General features: G+C 39.1%; 1 protein-coding gene across 5 annotated transcripts in view; it reads right to left on the bottom strand.

Annotated features, from left to right (window-relative positions):
- LOC137344390 (homeodomain-interacting protein kinase 1-like) overlaps positions 1–15099 on the bottom strand; it is a 92219-nt gene that overhangs the window by 25471 nt on the left and 51649 nt on the right. For all 5 annotated transcript variants that reach the window (XM_068007302.1, XM_068007301.1, XM_068007300.1 and 2 more), the window contains 6 exons: positions 9907–10026; positions 7982–8068; positions 5120–5304; positions 4252–4426; positions 1902–2121; positions 451–569 (listed from right to left, as the gene is read on the bottom strand). In XM_068007302.1, coding sequence (XP_067863403.1) covers positions 451–569; positions 1902–2121; positions 4252–4426; positions 5120–5304; positions 7982–8068; positions 9907–10026 — 906 coding nt within the window. The remainder of the gene's footprint in view (positions 1–450; positions 570–1901; positions 2122–4251; positions 4427–5119; positions 5305–7981; positions 8069–9906; positions 10027–15099) is intronic.

The following is a 15099-nucleotide window of genomic DNA, read 5'->3' on the forward strand; positions in this document are numbered from 1 at the left end:
AGGCAATTTTTATAAGGAAAATCAGATTTGAAAGGGTTAAAATGGTCTGGGGAGCTGCTCTGCTAGCTTCTGGATTGCTGCAATGTGTGCAGCTGAGCCATAGAGACCACGAAGGTCCCAGGTTCAATTCCCGAGCTGTGCTGAATTAGTTGACCTCAAATGGTACGGTTTTAAGCGAGGCATGCGTGTTGGTCTCTATGGTCCTTGGTTGGGAGACGAATGAATGAGTGGTGCTTAGGGGTGGGAAGTTACCCAGGATCTCCACTCCTGATTACTATTTATGACAGCTGCCGACACTCAAACCCTTACGAAGTATGACTACTGAGGCAAGGTACTGGGGAGATGCCAGCACCTGTTGGAGCCCAGCAAGAGTTACTACCTTCAGGAGTGGAAGCACAGGTAATTGCAGGAAACAACACTCATTTTGAAATAGACAGGTCAGCCACTTACCTGAGTGAGAACACCAGGCTGAATCTGAATTGACTGTGCAGCTGGTGCCTGTGGTACAACGGGCACTGCATTCTCCACTCTAACAGAAAAGCCAGAATGTTTTGCAGATGCTTGCAGCCCTGTCAATAAAAGTAGACAGCATAATATGCTTTCCAGTAATTTCAAAAAAACTCAACAGACTAAAGGTTAAACATTTTTAGTTTAAAAGTGTAGGCAGGAAAATTTCATAAAGGTTGTAAGCAGTGTAGCAGAATCATGGTTTGATACTGATTTTCCACCTACACAGCAATCCCTGATCTCAGCCAAATGCAAGGTGCTAATCGAGGCCCCATGGGCCATTATACACACGATCTAATGACCAGTCGAAATGTCATTACAGAAGCTTGGGAACAGTTTAGTGCCAGTTCTCCTGACCCAGTTCCCCTGACCAGAGTGATTTTTTTTTTGTTTGGATGGGTAAAAAGGAAAAGTACCAACAACAATCATTAAGCCTGCACGACTCTCCCATTTTATTCAGAAACTTGAACATTATCTTACTTAATTCTCCACTTAAGCTCCCCAAACAGCAACAGAAAAGACGTATTTAAATATTCTAACAGTGGCATTCGTTTACTTCAAAAGAGAAGATGCTGCCACATGCAACCAAGCCTCAACCATACGGTTATGCTTCAAGCTCAATAAGTAGTTTCATCCCATAGATACAAAATGATTTTATTCTGCAAGTACTAGCCTTTCTCTACCTTGATTACTCCCCAACTGTTCTTTGTGCTTCTTTGCAGCTCTCAGCACCTTCCATCAACTCTTTCTCCTCCTTCCTCTCTTTCCCTCCTCCCCCCACCCCCCCGCCAACCATAATGCCTTTTCTATATTTTGCCTCCAAATTCCTCAACTTTTGCACTCACCTAGATACTCTTAATCTACATGAACACTACTCAAAATATTCAACATCTAGCTGAACTTACTCAAAAAAATTCAAAGCGGTAAGGTGCCAGTAGTGGGCAAAAATTGTCAATTAAAGTTAACTGTTAGATTAAAATATTTTCAAGTCAGAGTAACAAACTCAAAATTGCTGTTATAATGCATCAGGCAACCCAGTTTGAAAAGCAGTCAACAAGCACAATGGATACCAATAGTCCCTCGTAATCGTACAGTCCACTACTGATCACAGCACTGAACAATTCCCAAACTAAGCCAAACATAAGGCTTCCTATAAGAGGGATTTGCCTGGACAGAAAAGGAAATTGGAATCTAAATAAAAAGAAGAACAGTCTACACACACACTTCTTTCAAAAGGCGTTGGACCGATGTTACCCTACCAGCTTGGCATTCTGCATATGTGAAAAACACAAAGGGAATTGAGAAGCCATTCAGGTTTCACGAGGCATTCAAGTTGCACGAGACTTTTATCATTTGTACACGACAGTTATGAGGGGCAGAAATATGTCACTTACCTTGAAATGCTGGTGGACACACAATGAGTGCTTGCTGGAAGGGGTCAGCCTGTGCACACAGCTGTGTTGTTCCAGCCTGCAGAGGCATGCTTGGTTGTGCAATGCCCGCCACAGGTGCCACTGTAGGCTGGTATAGTGCAGATTGATAATTAAGCAGAGATACATCAGCACTGGACAGTGAAAGGGTTGCAGCTGTGGAGGTAGGAGCCAGGGTGTTGGCCTAAAGAGATTACAGGATTCAACGATCAAACTATTGGTACAGCAATACAATAAAGTGTGCCATTGGGATTTTTAAAAATCTAACAGAATAAAACACAAGTAGATTGTTCAGTTAAAAAAACCACGAAGATTATATCTATGATCCACGTAACATATATCCAAAGACCAGGCAATGTGTACTTCATACATAGTCTTTTCTTCAAAGATTCAAGGAATATTGCACAAAAACAATTCTCCCAATACAACTCTTAAGACTTCATCTTTTCACCACTGCTATTTGGCATAAGTAATTCAAAATAAAGCTGCATATACTTAAAATTCTTCCTGATGCCTTCATGTGAAGACACACGAGATCTTGAAGAAAAGCTTGCACGAGGTTCTTAGGCTTTTATACAATCAACAGGTTCAGGCAATATCAAACCACAAGAGCAACGCAAGAATGATTTGTCTCCCCTCATTTTTGTTCACGAGTTTGCTGTTTACGATTATATCCACTACTGCTAATTCTTTTTTTCACATTTGCTTTTGGCTGAGAAATCACAATACTCAATTTTAAAACCATTAAATTACAGAAGTTGTCAAAGCTAACAGAATTCCAGACATAGTAAGGCATAACAAAACGAACAGCATTATCAAATCTGATAGAATTGAAGGCCAAATTATTTCATGCACGGGTTCTTAAAAGGGCTTCATCCTACTTCATGAGCTGTAGAATAGGAATGTTAGTTTCTAATCTGGAATGGAAATCATACTAATTGAAGAGTTCCACAGTCAGCTATGCCCTCTGTTCCACATACAACCTTTATACTATTATACCTTAGCCATAACAGAATTGGTTATAATTTCCTCAGTTACATCAACCTAACTGAAACCTAAAGCTTAACCTGCAAGATTTTTTTTAAAAAGCCTGAGGGTTCCTTGCCCATTTATATTTTCAATGGAGTGCATATAGCTAGAGGAGTCACAATCCCTTCCAGTGTATAACATCCCCATTGCACCCATTTCTCTCATGAGACACACCCCTTACTGTCCCTCATTCCCTTCATTATTTTCCTTCTCTTTCTTCAGAGTTTCTTCTACTCTATTTCAATTTGAAATGTAGCTGACACATTTGATATCCATCAGAACTTTAAAGCAATATTATATTAATAGGACTCTAAGCAAAATCCAAGTCTTCATCTGTATACATTCATGTAAAACAGCTGATGGATATGCTGAAATTAAAAGGACACCACACACACTGAATATATTAAAATAATTTTCAGTATATATATGTGAAAATAGCTCCAAGACAAAGTACAAGCACCATTTCTTAATAAGGTTACAATAAAATATAAGAGGTCTCCTTCACCCCATTTATATACTGCAGTTCCTATAGAGGTCACATTTAGGCCACCCAAGGAAAACCTGAAATGTAATCTCACAATTTACACACTTTGGGCTGATCAGATTCAGTTCATACAGCAAATGGGACGAGATTGCCAGCACAACACATGTGCTGAATTTTTTCTTTCCTGTAGAAAAGGATCAGAGAGCTGTATCAGTCAATGCAGAACTCCCACTTCAGAGGCCAGGCAACTAAACAGGTGAAAGTTCAACTCCAGAATATGGCTGAAATAAAATAACTGGAGATCCACACTGCAAATTCACAGTGAGCATCAATTTACAACTTAATGAAGCACTTTTCCAATTATTTTTTTTTTTTTAAAAACATATGTGGGAGGCTTTTTTGTGAATACTGTGATCAAAGTGAGCAATTTCATGCTGGGGAGCACTCCCAGATCAAGTAAAGCACTGTTAGATACAGAGTGAAGATCCTTCTACTATGTTCAAACAATGTCCCTCAGCTTAAAGTCAGAAAAGCAGCCCCCTACTGCACCAATGCGTTTTCTCCCTATTTCCCACATCAATCACCCTGTGGCCTCCGTGTGAGATTGCCAATTTTATGCCAAATTAGAGATGCGTGTGTGTTGTGGATCCATGTCCACTAGAGACTGCATTAAGACTGCCCAAACTCATTTCACATGGGATCCCTATAGCAAGATGAAGGAGACTTTCATCCCATCAGTCTAAGCTGGATTTAAACAAAGGCATTTTTATGTGCAACAGACTTTAATTATATGCCTCATACCTGATTGTGCATGGTATTGTGCATGGTGTTGAGTTGGTTATTGAAGGCCATCGTCAAGTTTGTGCTTGTGTTCGGCGCAACGTGTGCAATAAATGGGCTTTTATTCTGGTTTACTGTTTCGTAGTTGTTGACTCGCCGTTTGCATATCTCCATATTCTGAAAGCAGGATTTCACACTGCAAGAGATTTAAATATGTTTATTTTATGAATGGAATAAGCATGTTTAAAAATACACGTAGCAGTGCACTTATTTCCACTTACTGCTGTGCGCAGCCATACAGCTGCTGCAAACATATTTTTTCCGAAGTAAGAGCAAAAGAAGCACAATGAGTAAGTAAAAAAGTTTCCCCCTTGCATAACCCACCAGAAAAGAAGTTCGGTTTACATACAAATACTTTTTGTAAATATTCCTTCATCCTGTAAGGGTATAGCCTGGCTTGATAGGTTCTAGGGAAGCCATGTACTGGGCACATATGAAGATGTCACGATATTATAAACAAATGCTGCAATGTGCTCTCCCATTCTATCATATGTACTCCTAGGATCTGTGCCATTTGGTTTCTCCTCCCAGCTAAAGGCTGTTTGCTCCTCATGCCTGACCTCTCATCGCTTAAAGTATGGGATAGAGTTTCCAGCCTATCTATGGAACACACTTGAACATCAACCTGCATGCCTGTTTTATGCAAGTATTTGGAAATTGTACCGTATTTTGGGAACCAGAGATGCTAGCACAGCTCTTACATAGCATAAAAGTAGCTTGAAATAATCTCAACTAGGAATCTTAAGTTCTAACAGTACAATTTCCAAACCTAGTTCCAAAGAGATTTGTTGCACAAATAATTTTTATTTACATATTTTAAAAAGCTTACTGATTGCTATGAGGAAAGTCAAGTAGATGTGTCATGGTAACAAACGGATGGTTTAAGGTTTTTAACGGATTAACCCTCTTGTCAGCATCTATCGTCAACATTTTCTTCAACAAATCAATATATTCCCTCCGGTCTGCCTTCTCTGCCAACATGTCTGTTCCCTCCAAATCATTCGGCATGTTCACCTGAAAGTAGAAAAAACATTAAACAATGTAAATGCACATTAGGAAAGAGACACAATGAGATACTGGGCTTGTCATTAAGTGTTTAGGATAAATATCTTGAACTCCTAAATACTGAACTTATTTTTAAGGCAGCTGTAGCACTGGAATCCCAAATCAGGCCCAATTTTGAGTCTCACCTTAAGTGACAAATACACAGTTTACATGTTGCAGCTGGATTTTCTGAGGATGAACTGGAACATGAAAACTGGGTAGGGGTTAGGCTAGTCCATCACTGCACTGGTGTGTTTCATGTCACATTAAGCAATGAATACCTGGTATGCTGTATCGCCAAAATGTTTAAGAGATGAATGTATGCATTTGGCAAATTTCAGCAATCCTCAGTGCATTGAACACTTTTCATTCTTTCAGAGTCCTTTTTATGTAACACGGGAGAAGATTAATTTTGTTTTCTCCAGAAACTGGTTACATAGAACCTTTTATCAGCAGGGCTTGAAATGTACAACATGCAATAATAGTACTCTAATGATTAATACATCTGTGGATTAAGTACTCAGCTATGCCTTGCGTAGTAACTAATCTTGTTACACACTAGTCACTTATTAACCTGTAAAGCCTGTAAATTTATCAGTTTGTAAAGTAAAACTATATACTGCCAAACAACATAATTAAGCAAATACAGGTTTCTAAGATGTGCCCTCATTCCATAAATAGTCTTTTAAAAAAAACGTTAAATCTCCCCCAATGGCTAAGTTTGAAAATACGGGATGCAAGCGCCATAGACTAGACGATCCCAGGTTGGATTCCTAGTCTGTCTCAAATTCTAGTTGTGGTTACAGCTGGAGCAATACAACTGAACTCAGTACTGCTGGCCATGGTGGGGGAAGAAGAGAAGGGAAAGCAGAAAAATTATGAACCAGATTTCCCTCTTCCGATCTCTGTTTAGAGACTGGAATAATCCCCTTTGTGAGTACTGGATGAGGAAATGATCAGGCTAGTCATTAAGCAGTCTTCCAACCCTCACTTTCTAGACTTGTGCATAGAGAATGGCCACTTGGACAAGGCACTGGAGGTCAAACACCAGCATGAGTCACTGCCTTCAGGAGAAGAGGGCAGAAAGTGCAGCAGAAAAAAAAATTCTTAAACGTATGATGAGCCATCATTCTAATGTTGAAATAAGTTACAGAATCTTAATTCCCAATACAGGATTTATCTGAAAGTAGAATTACAATTAATGGTATTATTATACTGCTTAATATCAAAACCAAAGTAGTTACATTCAAGAAACTCTTGGAAGGTTCATAGAAACTGCAGTCAAAGGCAATCTACTGTGTCCCATCAAAGTTGGCATAGGTTGTTTCTATCACTGGTATAACCGATCTGAGTCCAACTACTAACACTTAAGACAATAACATTTGAAATGTATCAGATCTGGTTTCATTCTTTGATAAAACTCTATTATTTAGCAGAATCCATTGTAACACACTGGCACTAGAATTAACAGAGGTGCATAATTCAGCAGATCAAAATGGTCAAGGAGAAAAACTAAAGAAGTTGAGGAGGTGCAATATCTACTGAGGGGATTATACAATGTACTTCCTCCATTTACGCCCGTAGCAGCACTGGATGTCAGGAATATCTATGACTACCCAACGTCCAGCATTGTTGAGGCCATGGGACCACCCCCCCCAGCCCCCACCCCCATCCCCATGAGGAAAATTTGCATATGTGGATGTCAGATGGCTGTGATGCCCTTTATGATAAAATATCACTTGCTGCTTCCTTAACCATGGGACCAATTTTTCATATTTAGCACAAACTACAGATTAAACCTAGTCTTTGTTTCAATGCAAAACCGAGGAATGCCACTAACCCATCTGGGAGCTTTGTACATGGACTAAATATCAACATAGGTGCAACAATTGAAACTATACAGAAGGACCAGTTCACATAACAGAATGTCTAAACTACAAAGCACCAACACGCTTATACAGATGCTTTACTACCTGATTTGTACATTACATCCTTTACTACCTGATTTGTACATTACATCCTTTACTACCTGATTTGTACATCCAACAGTTCTCTATAAGCACTAAAGAACAATTTAGTTGACTATGTAGACCTAACAGAAACAAAAAGATGATTTCCAGATGTACAAGGCTGTATGATCCCGACTTGACCAACACACATTAAATTCTGAGCAACTACACAATATCAATTTGAAAGGACTCCTGATGAAACAGCACCATTCAACAGTGGTTAAAAACAGGTGCCTAAGTGCATCTGGTGGGCTTGGTGAAATTGTTCACTATACAAACCCAGATCATAGGTTTTAGGCTCTAAGGTCCTTAATGGCCTCAAGTATGGCCAGTTTTGTTGTCAACAAAAAATATGGAAGACTGTTGTGGGGAAGAGCAAAGAAGGGGAAGGATACAAGGGTGATTAATTCCTGGTGCTGCCTCAAATGTGCTTTGAGATCAGCTGATCAGAAGTCAATTTGGAGGAGATGGGGCTTGCAGCCCTTGCGGCTAAAAAAAAGTGCAATGAACACAGGAGCTTATATGAAGAACTGGGATCAGAAAATCTATTAAAATCAACATTTATTTTAAAATGATTCAACCAATAAGCAAAAGATTCCACAACATGCAGCAAGCCAATTTTCAAGTTCCATGCTTACCTGAGCCATATCATCCAAACAGTTGAAAATGTACTTTCTTGCTTCCTTCGATTTGATCCCTGTCTCTAACTCATGTTCTTCTGGTGTCTAAATAGAAAAAGAATTACTCTCTGAACAACAAAAAAACTCACAAGCCATAGTGAAAGTTTATTACAGCATAGTAACACTGAAATATAAACATACAATCCATTCTTTGTGTGTACTTTGGAATATATAGAGAATATAGCCAGTTATGTTGATCCAATAATACTGAAAAACTTACATAAAAACTGCACAGACCACAGCTAATAGCAACTGCACAAAAAAAGCTGAGCACTATATTTCTTCAGCCCATACTTTTAACTTGCCAATGGCCAGATTATTTTTCTGACTCCCTTTTAGAACATCATATAAGTGATGTGGAAATCAATCTGCAGCATAGACAATGTATGATTAGGTTTTTAATTTTAAATGATTAATCCATTTCTTTTTAAAGATAGTTATGGCAAATCTACAGAGTTTCAAATTAATAGAATTATGTGGCACTATACCATGGTGTGGGGGGGGGGGGGGAGGGGACTTTTTCAAATTATTAATTTAATTAGTGCACCTTTTGATAGATTGACAAAGGAATTCTGGCAAGAATAACATTACACTTTTAAACATTGCCTTTGTGTAATAAGATTATCTACACCTCATTTCTCAATACCATTGCAGTCACCAATTTTTTTACATTGGTGCCTAATGTACAGGTTCTTTCATTCATAGCAACTGGTTACAGTTCATATAGAATTAATAAAAACATCACTTGGCCTCAAACATTTTATATATTTTGTTAAAGGTAATGTCAATTCCAAATTTCTATTACTTGCCCTCAAAATCTTTTATTCTAAGGCAGGGGAAAGAAAGGAGAGAAGAGACTGTTAACCAAATTCAGATCATGCAATCTGAAGTAGTTAAAACTGGTCACCTAAAATGTGTTTTTGACACTGCAGTTGGCCAAAAAACTGTCTGGCAACTATATCATCTCTTATTGGAAGCAATATACAAATAACCTTAAAAACCCTGAAACAGGTGGCTGTACAAAACTTCATACAGAATAGCTGGGAGGGAGCAGACAACAATGACTATACCATCTGATACCTGCAGCGGTGTGGCATTAATTGAAAAGAGACTTTCTTCTCTTGCTGTGTAAAGATTACGTTGGCCAGTAGGTGGATTTTGCAGGCGACAGGCACTACAATAGTTACTCCATATTGCAGTCTACACTACAATCGGGACAGCATGAAATTAATGTGAATTGGGATTTACATCAATGTGGCTGACCAGATCTACTCAGAGGAGAACAAGCTCCATACCACTGCTCACAAACATGGAAGCTAGATAACTGGTTAACAGCTTTTACCAACTGCGGGGATGTAGTAGAACTTTAAAAGTCACAAGCTCAGCAGATGCAATGCTAGAAATTCTCCAACCAGATCACCCCAGGATGAATTTCAGTCTGACATTCACACCCAAGCTTCTCAGGGGAAAGGACAGGAAAGGAAAGGAGTTTGCCAGTTACATCTACATCTGGTATCCTTTCCCACATTGTTCAAGCATGCTTCTGATTAGCCATCAAGCAGTTCAGACTACATTTGTACTTGACAACCCCGTTTCCAAAAGTGCAATCAATACAGTTATACACTCATGATTGGTGTCGGAAGAGGAAAGGGAGAAAAAGCCAGACAAGAGTTTATTGAAGATAATAAGGAGCAAGTTAAAAATGCATCAGCTGAAAGCTGTCTTTTTAATTGATTGTAAGTGCAGAATGGAGATGCTTGAAAAAAAATACCTGGCTTTCAGTTTTTAAACGTGCAAGTCTAATTGGAAAGACCAACTTAATCTCCCATGGCAGTTGCATAGAGAAATAATTTTTTAAAAATCAGAAAGAAGATATAATTAACCTTGAGCTTCCACAATGGATATCCTGAATCTGGATCTCTGTTAAAAAACCTTGTTGTCTTTGTTCCTGCACTTAGCAAGTACTCAGCTGGCAAACCTTGTGTTTGGGAAATGTAGCGAATCTGAAAGAAAGCGCAGAAAAGGACAACCATAAATGCAACCTTCCTTCAATTGGAAAATTTGTATGCAGATGATTTTGGTTAAAGTCCTACACAATGCAGAAAATCCTCTTCCCTCCCCCTAATATAAAGTTCATTGCTGAACTACTAGTCAGTCTGCAGACTGCTGCTGTGCAATGCAAGACCATGTTATGCTTGATGACCAGGGAAAGTAATTTAAAATAATGCCAACATCTTACAACAGGCCCTGTAATTTTCACCTATAGTGTAACTTCCCTACCAGTTTCTCTACTCGCTGCATCTCCAATACAGCAACAGGCTTTAAATTGCTGGTCCACTGTCCTGCCTCTCAGTCTGCCCAAGAATGAAGGAAGTTTCCAGGTGGTTGCTCAACAGCTGTTCATACCATCAGCTCCTCTCTCTGCCACTTCAATTCAATTTTAAACAGTGCTAGTGAGTTGATCACACACTGACTGTACGGGCAGCTGTTTGAGTAACCAGTTGGAAACTTCCTTCACACTTGGGAGGACAAAAGTGCAGAGCAGCAGCACTTTAAAGAATTATGGCAGTTAAAGCTAAAATGCAGTGAAAAGAAAAAATGGCTAGGAAAGCAAATACCAGCGATTTTAACCATTTGTCCTACAACTGCCCTTCAATTCGGCAACTTTTGTCACACTAAATCACTTGCCCCATTGATGGCTACTTAGTGCAGGCTAATCACCAGCTAACAGTCAGGGCATAGTTATATCAACATACCAATGTGAAAAATTTGGTCATTGTACCACTTGTTTCTGCGTCTCAATTCTGTAACAGTAGGCCACAATCAAAAAGCAGAAAATTAGTTAAAAAGACTGGAGGCTTTAATCACACATCAACTTCAAAGCCTTCATTTCATTTAATGGATCATTGGTTTCTGACTAAATATAATCTACATAATCTCTACCCCAAGCAGCCCCATTATACTCAGTCACAATAACAGAACAGATTGTATTGCAACATCCCTAGTTACCATGGCACAACTGGCATATGTCTTTATTAGGAAATGAGGTGACATGAGGAAGATATTTGTGGGAATATGAGCTGGTGTTCGTACCCACTTTGAAAAATGCGAGTTATATGATACAGAATCATTGCATGCTATATATTGGAATCAACCAGCTCTTAGCCAGAGTGGTAGTTACACAGTTGATCAAAGTGTCCTTCAGCTGGGGCCAACAGTTGAGTTAAATGCTTGGACATTTTTTTCTATTTGTTCTTGGGACGTGGATGACAAGTACTGAGCTATCTCAAGGTTGATAATTTTATGACAACTAACAGATTTTTTATGGTAAATCAATGGATATGCCATTTTATAAGAATTAGCAATATACCACGTAATGCACAATGTATTATTTTGCTGCTAAGATGCAGCTGTGTGGAAATTGGCCTGTACCTTTAAGGCAACCGCTGAAAACAGTCACATCCTTTGGTTAATTATATATTCACTCATCTTAGGCTATATCCTGAGACCAACTGTATATTGGCAGTTGCTGATTAAACCATAATGCCTCCCCAAAGAAAAACCAGTAGGCAATACCTGGCTTTCATTTAAAAAAAAATAGATTTGTTTAGCATCGGTGACATCTGAAGTGTGACAGGCAGATATGCATGAGCTATATATAGTGCTTTTTAATAAGTATTGGTCTCCTGACTATCAAAATTGGTCCTTGACTTTACCAAGTTTACTTTTTTCCCCAAATAATGTTAGCACAATAATTAGAGTTGTAAATAGATGTTTAGGCTAATACAAAGCCCATTGCACATCATGGACAACAGCCATTCAGGTTGAAAGAGTGTTCCAGATCAGTGAAACACTAACTTCAACATGCAGTCAGCTTTGCACATTAAACAAAATATAGAATCTAGCCAACTAGTTACCAGCTTTTACATACCTTTAGTAAGGTAACAGCATTGTTATAGCAAACACAGGCTCCAGAATTGTGATTACGCCATTCTTGTGATTCCGTAAAAGTATGCAACAGCCTAGCACCATTAAAAATGCAGGCGTTATTGCTCTTGGAGAATTATGGTATTAAAGATTTAAAAGGGATCAATGCCCACTTCCCAGTCACATTATTTTATCTGAATTGTTTACTAATTGTACTTAAGTACCAGGAAAGCCTTGCATCTGCCATCATGTTTACTATCCCTGTACTTATTGACATGCTAGTTCTTGGTGACATCAGATATTGGCTGTGAAGCGCTTTGGAACAGCCCGAGGATGTGAAAGGTGCTATATAAATGAAAGTTTGTTTTTCTTTCTCTATCCTTTTATGCATTGATCGTTGGGGGACTCACGACAAAATGTATCTGGAATTAACTGCAGTTTTGCTGCAAAGTTTGCCAAGCATCATTTGCTATGGTACAAAATTGAGTGGTTACAAAGGATATAAAAGAATGGCGTAATCACAATTCTGGAGCCTGTGTTTGTTATAACAATGCTGTTACCTTACTAAAGGTATGTAAAAGCTGGTAACTAGTTGGCTAGATTCCATATTTTGTTTAATGTGCAAAGCTGACTGCATGTTGAAGTTAGTGTTTCACTGATCTGGAACACTCTTTCAACCTGAATGGCTGCATACCTTTGTTACTCAACGAAATCTTTATATGGTTTCAGATCACTTTTATATCCTTTGTAACCACTCAATTTTGTACCATAGCAAATGATGCTTGGCAAACTTTGCAGCAAAACTGCAGTTAATTCCAGATACATTTTGTCGTGAGTCCCCCAACGATCAATGCATAAAAGGATAGAGAAAGAAAAACAAACTTTCATTTATATAGCACCTTTCACATCCTCGGGCTGTTCCAAAGCGCTTCACAGCCAATATCTGATGTCACCAAGAACTAGCATGTCGATAAGTACGGGGAAGGGGTCCAGGTTGGATCATTTGGGGACTCCCAAAGTGACAGAATAGAAACCTTTGCTAGAGATACGAAAAAATAGAACCTTGCGAGGCTAGACCCACCAGGTTGGACAATGGAAGGAGGAGGATGGTGTGGTCAACATGCTGATGGCTGCAGAGATTGAGTAGGGACAACGCACCATGGTCACAGTCACAGAATATTAGTGGAAGGGGCCTTATGGGGGGATTCAAACAGAGTTGAGGGAGATATGGACACAGATCTGAAAGGCCTTTGGAGAGGAAAGGGAGATTGGAGATGGGCTGAGGGTGGGGTTTTTTTTTGAGGGCAGGGTGATGATTGTGGTTTTGAAAGGGAGAGGGGCAGTGCCCGAGAGTGAACTGTTTACAATGCCAGCTAACAGGGGGGCCAGGAGGGGAAATTGAGTGGTCAGGAGTTTAAATGGAAAAGTGGTCAAAAAAGCAGATGAGAACACAGGAAGATAGGTCACCTAGGTGAGATGAGCTCGATAAAGGGCATGGGGAGAGAAACTAGAGACAGAGGTTCAGGGCTAGGAATGGACTAGTGGGCAGGTTCGATTTGGTAGGGAAGTAGAAGTGGATAGAGAATTAGCAACGGCAGCTGAATGGATTTATCTTTGTGACAATGAATCCATGAGCTCTTGCACTTGTTAGAAGTAAAGGTGGAAGAGGCAAGGGAGATGAATTTGAAGAGCAGATTGGTCGTGGAGAAAAAGGACCTGTAATTATCTTTGCCCTCCAAGATGATCCCGCAGTAGTGGATAGTTTTAGTAGAGCTCGATGTGGTCCAGCCATATCTGACAATGGATGGCTAAGCAAGTTGTGCACCAGGCACACTCAAGATTTCACCCCTAGGACTTGAGGGAGCAAAGATGGAGGCCATACCAGGTACATGGTGAGGACAGGAGCTAGTGAAGGTTTTGCTGGGGACAGAGGCATCAAAGATGGAGGTGAGGAAGTGGTTGAGCAAATCAACAGCTACAGTGGAAAAAGCTAGTCACTTGCCTACCTCAGTTAGAATGGCATGTGCAAGAAATGTATTTAATGGAGTGGTTTGGGGGGGTGGGAGAGAAAGAGAGAAGAAGAGGTGAAGGAACGTTCAAAACATTGTCTTAATTTCTTACTTTTGTCTCATTTAACTGTTTAACAATTTACAATGGATTATATGGAAACATTTACTGTTAACATTAACTACAGTATATTACAGTAGGCTACTAGTTATCACAGCTTCACGGCAGATAGGCTGGTGCCAATAATTTCAGTCATCTGCTGCTTTACGCACACACCAGCTTTCTGATAATCAGCTGGGACAAAAACAAGTCTGTTGCAATATCCACACCCACTTACTGGGGCCCACTTCCCAGAAATGAAAGTGCTAAGTACAATAAACATATCTTATCTCACTTTCAAGCACTAGGTCACTATGCAAGTCATTTCATAGACACAGAAATATAGATGGTAAAAGTGATCTTTGTATAAATATACAAAAGTGAGTCCAGAATTAAATCTCAGCATTTCACACTTTCACTTTTTAAAAAAAAGTGCTTGGAAATTCTGATCTGGAGTAATGAACTCTCATTTTCTCCATGAGCCTAGAGGAACAGGAGCACAATCATTAACCCAAGTGTGCCATCTTCAAGTATTAAGGACTGAAGTGCACCAATAGCTGCATTCACATGCACAGCCATTGAAAAACTTTAAAAACTGAAGAACAAAACTTTAAACCATTAGACCTCCAACATTGGAGGAGTTTTAAAAAAGGAAATAGTAGTTGCTACAGTTAAGTAGCCTACTCTTACCAGCTAGTAAAATATCTTCAAAACTTCTGTTACTGCTATGTATAAATACAAAGCACATGACAAATATGCTAGAGTATACGCTAACTGGTATTATCCCGAGGCATTCACATGAAAAATACAGATGGGAATGTTAGAAGTCAAGGCTGGTTAAATACATGTTTTGTTTCTACATTTAGTCTCATAAATGCAGTAAAGATGGTCACAAGGGAAGTAACCTCAAAATGTACTTTGTTAAATTTTTTTGCTTCTCAAAGTAAAGCAGGTCAATACTAAGGGATAACAGCGATTGGAAAATTTGAAAAAAAAATTGTAAATTTTCTCCTCAGTTATGTATGTAAAAATGTCTCTAAGAA

The sequence above is a fragment of the Heptranchias perlo genome, chromosome 27 (assembly GCF_035084215.1).
Source record: "Heptranchias perlo isolate sHepPer1 chromosome 27, sHepPer1.hap1, whole genome shotgun sequence".
Taxonomy (NCBI): Eukaryota; Metazoa; Chordata; class Chondrichthyes; order Hexanchiformes; family Hexanchidae; genus Heptranchias; species Heptranchias perlo.